At 43.8% G+C, this 5,772-nt stretch overlaps 1 protein-coding gene across 1 annotated transcript; it reads right to left on the minus strand.

Annotated features, from left to right (window-relative positions):
- Nucleotides 1-854: 854 nt before the first annotated feature.
- Nucleotides 855-3,086, minus strand: LOC147879709 (chlorophyll a-b binding protein P4, chloroplastic-like). Its single transcript, XM_087371981.1, has 3 exons — nt 2,676-3,086; nt 1,443-1,858; nt 855-1,333 (listed from the first exon to the last, which is right to left on the minus strand). The coding sequence occupies exons 1-3, from the start codon at nt 2,888-2,890 to the stop codon at nt 1,197-1,199; spliced, it is 768 nt and encodes a 255-aa protein (XP_087228107.1). The 5' UTR covers nt 2,891-3,086; the 3' UTR covers nt 855-1,196.
- Between the last annotated feature and the right edge of the window lie 2,686 nt (nt 3,087-5,772).

Raw genomic sequence — 5,772 nt, forward strand, 5'->3', positions numbered from 1 at the left:
CCATTTAGGGTTAGGGCATCTAACCCTTTCCTTTAGGGTACTCTATTGGGTTAGTGATATACACATATGATCACATGCTGTTAATGTGATCTCTCAACAACACATTCACATAAAAACACACACACATCCATACAAAAAGTATCCACAATTTAAATCATAGAGTAAATTTTTATGAGCTATAAATATGATGGAAATCACAGATTTATGATTGACAATTTCAAAATGATTTAAAACTCCCACTAAAAGCAATGCTCACTAGGTGTTACCCAACTTGTGATTCACTTTTTCACTAATCCATGGTAAAAATGGCCTTTATGAATTCGGAATTCATATTAGAACAATCATTAGGTAGTAATGGGGAGCTAACTTTTGCTTGTAAATTCCAAAAAATCTATGGAACATAAAAAGCTGGAGTGAGACTCTGAGTGTAGTGGGTGTACTAGGTGGCACCTACCTTTGCTTGACATTCCCATGTTTCAATGATCTCTATACCCTAGAGCATGAAATTCGAAATCATTGATGCTTGCTTGTGCTATTAAGATCGGGATGTGTTGCCACTACCTAAAGAATCAACGAGAGGTATTGGTGTGTTGCCACCGCCTAAAGCATCAACTAGATGTGTTGCCGCCGCCTAAAGAATCACTCGAGAGGCTAACAATGATGATGGCGGAGAGATACTGCCAACAACACACACTTCTCAGGAGCTTTATGTAAGATATCTGCAACACCACAATCGAAGCAAACGTGTGTGCATACTTCATAGTCGTCGAAACAACAATTCTACAAATATTGAACCACTTATCACAGCTAACTCGTGTACAAAACGAAGGGATGCATCTGTGCAAACTTCATAGTTGTCGAGCATGTATGGTCTTGAGACTATTCTACAAATATTGTACCACTTATCACAGCTAACTCGTGTGCCTGTTCACGCTGGCGAGAACTTCGGGATCAATGAAGGTTCTCATGAGCATAGGCCTGCTTCACCTTCACTTTCTGAAGCATCATACTAATAATTATGAACAATATCCGTCACCACGATATAAGCATTGCGCAAGACGACCAAAAAAAGGGAGACGACCATATCATCGTCAGATCAAACGAACGTTTGAAAAGTAGAGACAGGCCCTGAGGCAAGAGGAGCTGAATTAAGTCCTTTTCGACAACACTTATCGTCTTTCTTTACGTTAACAAAATTACAAGCCCTGCACTGTCTGGATGATAGTGTTGTGCCACGGGTCAGACAGATGCTGGGCAAGATTCTCAAGCGGACCCTTTCCTGTGAGATTGTGTTGAATCAGAAACCCAAGGAACGCCAGCATTGCCAAACGACCTGTTAAAGCGGAGCAAAAGATGTGTAAGAAACTCGCAATTGCCAGGGAGTAAATTGATGCCGGTGGAGATGTATATATAGTTCGTAAGGTGGAGAGAGTAGCCCTTACCATTTGCGAGCTCCTTCTCCTTGTACTCCAAGCTAGTGGGGAAGTTGAAAGGGTTGAAGATGCCACCGGGGTATCCGACCTCGCCGGGGGGAAGAGTGAGTTTTGGGTTGAAGGGGTCGGCGTTGACGCTGCCGGGGTACTTGATGTCTTGCCATCTCCTCACCTCGACGTAGTGGAAGAGGATGAATTCAATGACGAAAAGAGTAGATGCGGGAGCGAAGTACTCTACTTTACCGGCATCGAACCATTCGGGAGCGTTGATAACTCCTACTTTGGTCAGAAGCTCGGGAGCAAGAATGCCAGCGACCCCGAGCATAGCCCAACGACCATTCTGGAGCTCTGCTTGGACATACCATTTGAGGTTTTCAGGATCTTCGCCGAGGCCAAGGGGGTCGAAGCCATTGTCACCAGGAAGGCTGATGGAAAGGGAAGGAGGAGGTTAGCATAGAAACCGCCCAAGTTCAAGTACTGAATGGAAACTTTGCATTACAATTTCAGGCGAGTGATACTGATTTTACAATAGATTCACATCTTTGTGTTTAAGCAATCTTGAGAGAGAGGCGTAAGGTGAGCTCTCCATCTCAGAAAAATCGAAATTGCAAAAGAGATTCTGGTAGAGATGCATTGGATTGCCAGATGCAGGCAAAAATGAATTAGAAACAAATAAGATATTCCGGGTTCCACAATGAGGACATCTGAAGAAAGAAGCTTACAAGAAGAAAGTCGAATGACAATGTAAACACAAGGATGATGCACAAGGCCTTTGGATAGCAAGCCTAATGAAGAAGAACGCAAATGACAGGTTGAAGGAAAGAACAGATCATAAACTAACTAAGAGGAGGCAACAAGAGCTAGTAGTGTCCACTCAACATTGAAGAGCAATGGTGATATGGTTTCAGATAAGAAATTACGAGGCTATGAGAGACTTCCTAAGCAAAGACAATCTCCAATAAGAAAAAGAGGGGGTATGAACCGACTCCTATACGAAAGACGGTCTTAGAGAAGAAATGACAAAGCCATGGAGAAGATTTCAAATCATGTACATCTTCGTCTGTAGGTACCATATCATGTATCAAATCCACCTTATTTCTGAAATGGCGTGTGTGTTTCTCCAATTAACCCACATTGTATTTGAAATTACACGTGTAGCTAATGGAAAGACAAATCCAACTTCAAAGCTCATACAAAGTTCTCAAATATCTACAATTCCAAGGATGATGAGGAAGATGTTACCTTCCGTTGAGGTAAGCTGGAGAAGACAAGCCAGGAAGCCACTCGCCCTTCTTGGCCTGCACCTTGAGAGGCCGGGCAGCAACAGGGGGAACAGCAGCAGCCGAAGGGGAGCGAGAAAGCTTGGCAGAATTGGAACCAGAGAGAAAAGAACTGCTGCAAAGGGACGATGAGGAAGGGCAGGAGACGCCCAGGGCAGCTTTCACGGCAGCAGCCATGGCACTGATCGATCAAGAGATCGAAATCGACAAATGTAGCAGCAACCCACCTCCGGAATCGCAAAACCCACCTCCGATCAAGCTTCAGATCGGCGATCCGAGCAGAAACGCTCTGATGGGCGATGGCGAAATTGGCTTCCTCGTCGTCGCTCTCAACCAATGAACTATGTGTTACGTTGTTTTGGGAGCTTGTGCATGAATATGTGGTTGGCAACATCTCATTGTCGTCCAATGGCGTCCCTCCCCTATCCATTCCCTCAACCTTTCACATTATCCAATTCCTCCCCCCCCATCCTCATACTCGCACACCATGGTCCACTACTCTAGACCTATGCTCTCCGAGCAAGATTCAGGGACCTACGCTCTCCGAGCAAGATTCAGGATCTTCACACACCCACCACATTGCCCCATTTGTGCGTCATGGCGGACGGGAGTCTTTACACATACAATTGCCTGCCAATGAGAATTCAAACAAAAGAGTTAGGGTAGAGGGAGGTCATGAGTTTCAGCCCCACCTCGTGACACCATTTTTTTAAAGTTTTGCATGGCAAGCGCTTGGGCCTACCCAAGGTTGTCTACCCCCCTTCAGAAGGAGATCAAATGATTTCTCATCTCATGGCACCATGCCCTTCCATGAGGCCGTAGTGTGTAGAGGCCCTCAAACAAAGGTTGACGCCCTACTACCAAAGGTGTCATTGCTACTCAACACATTATCCCTTGCCTTACATCACCCCCCTTTGAGCATCTCCCTAGAATTCTCCTCCCTTTTATTAGAGATGCAAAATGCTAGACTTCACAAGGCTTAGCTACAACAATGAGGCAAGGTTTCACATGTGGTGTATTTGGAAGTTGGAAAGCATTTATTTAGAGGCAAGCTCTACAATTTGAGAAAGACTATGGGGTGAGGTTTTGCAAGCTATGACTGAGCTTTGACAATGTAACTCTTGCCCAATATCCCAAGTTCTCACTCTTAGTTCACTCTTCTCAACAACCCACCAATGTAGCACTCCAACTTGAAGCCAATACTAGAGGGCAAGCATGGGGATGCCCTAAATTACCTATAGATGACAATGAATTAGCGAAAACTCAATGCCCGTGGTAATGCCTTGCAAGGAGCCCCAATGTTGCTAGAGCAAGTAGATCTGGCCCAATGTTGCTACTGCCACAAGGCCCTCTTAGGGCCCTTCTCTGAGCTCACTTTTGAATAAGATCTAGGGGACAAACCCTACCATCCAATTCCTTTGTAAAGAGAAAAAACTCTCCCATCCAATTCAAAACACAATGCTTCAAAATTTTCCTTCATGATCATGACACCTCAACTTCCTCATGCTTGCAATGTGGGCATCAACATGTGTGCAGGCATGGCACATTTGCATGTTAAGAGGTGATTGGATGTTTGAACATACCATTGGTTCGTCGCATATTCAAGAAGGGGCTGGTCTATTGGTCCCAAATTTGGGAACCCTAAAAGGGGGGTTGGTAGAGTACAAGAGACAAACTACATATTTCCTTCGTTTGTGCAAGAGACAACATTTATGCACAAGGTTTTGGGTTTAATTCCATAAATTGGCCAACGAATTGTATTGAGGCCAAAGGAAGGAGAGTAGTTCAATGGATGTTGGGGAAGGTTAAGCTGCAAAAAATCTCAGCGAGAGCTGTTGCATCATGTTCTACTAGAGGACAAGGTTCTAAAGAGAGACTTGAATAAGAACTGGGGGTTGTGCAGGTCACCAAGTTGGTGATGTAGGAGATTTACGAATATCTGGCAAGGGTGCAATGTTGGGAAGGTCCTGGTAGGGACCCCATTTATGTTGATATCATGTTCACCATATATCAAAGGGGCTATTTGTTGGTCGATCTGGTTGTTAAGAAATCGAAAGGCCTTCAATGGGTTGATAGTAGCGGGGAGGTGTATAGAAATAGCATTGATTATGATGGCAAGATCTTTGTTGGCCGACATCTATATAATGGTGGGAAGAGTGGATTCTCTAGTTGGTAGCTAAGGTGGGTGCTGCCTTAGCTATTTAAAATAATTCATGTATGGGAGTTCTCAATTGCTTTTAGTGTAGGCCTTGGGGTCCTTCCCCTTATTTTGCCAAATTTTATAACTAGGTTTTTAAAAAGGGTCTAACCCCCCTCCTTAATACAAGCCAGCAGTGTGTTTGTGGGGCAAAAAACTCCTTAATTACTTGGTCTGGAACCTCCTACACTACTTTCCCTGGGCCTCAGCTCACCTTTTCTCTCCTTACCCAACAACGTCCCCTATCCCCTCCGCCCCCCCTTCTCTCTCTCTCTCTCTCTCTCTCTCTCTCTGTGTCTCTCTCTAGTGTTGTAACCCCCTACATAACCATTTATCTAAACCCATAACATGAAAAACATGTGGATATGCCTTCAGTCTAGCATGGAGAACCGCCCTTCATGGATTTATGAAAACTCTCTAGCATCTCTATCTAGCTCCCAACTAGCTTAGGTTTTATATCAAAGTCTAAATATGCCTAAGTACTTTCTCTTGCATTTATATTCATTGATAGCTTATTGTTCTTAGATTCCTCAACTAACACAACATGAGGATCTTTCTTAACTAACTACCATTGGCCTTGGGTAGCATCGGTCCTCATTAACCCTATCTCTATATCCAATGAGGCCAGATGATAAAAATAAAATTTTTAAAGAATGGATGGAGATATTTCATGGGGCTACAAATCTAAGGCATAGGCCCAAATGACCCATAATGATTGCAAAATTACTCCCTAAACAATGGGAAGGACTATAAGGTATTTCCATAATGTCTCCAAGATAAGTGATGCCACTACTTTAAATGGTCATGAGGGGAGACTTAGAACCTTCTTGATGTGCCTTATGGATAAAGCTCTATAATGGTC

This window comes from Dipteris shenzhenensis, chromosome 33, assembly GCF_047967505.1.
Source record: "Dipteris shenzhenensis isolate YYH24624 ecotype China chromosome 33, Dip_SZ_1.0, whole genome shotgun sequence".
Taxonomy (NCBI): domain Eukaryota; kingdom Viridiplantae; phylum Streptophyta; class Polypodiopsida; order Gleicheniales; family Dipteridaceae; genus Dipteris; species Dipteris shenzhenensis.

What these genes read in the sequence shown, in the direction of transcription:
- LOC147879709 (XM_087371981.1), bottom strand. Translation starts at nt 2,890, where the DNA reads ATGGCTGCTGCCGTGAAAGCTGCCCTGGGCGTCTCCTGCCCTTCCTCA. An exon ending in CCAGCTTACCTCAACGGAAG is followed by an intron (nt 1,859 to 2,675) that starts GTAACATCTTCC and finishes CCTTTCCATCAG; the next exon opens with CCTTCCTGGTGACAATGGCT. An exon ending in GGAGAAGGAGCTCGCAAATG is followed by an intron (nt 1,334 to 1,442) that starts GTAAGGGCTACT and finishes CCGCTTTAACAG; the next exon opens with GTCGTTTGGCAATGCTGGCG.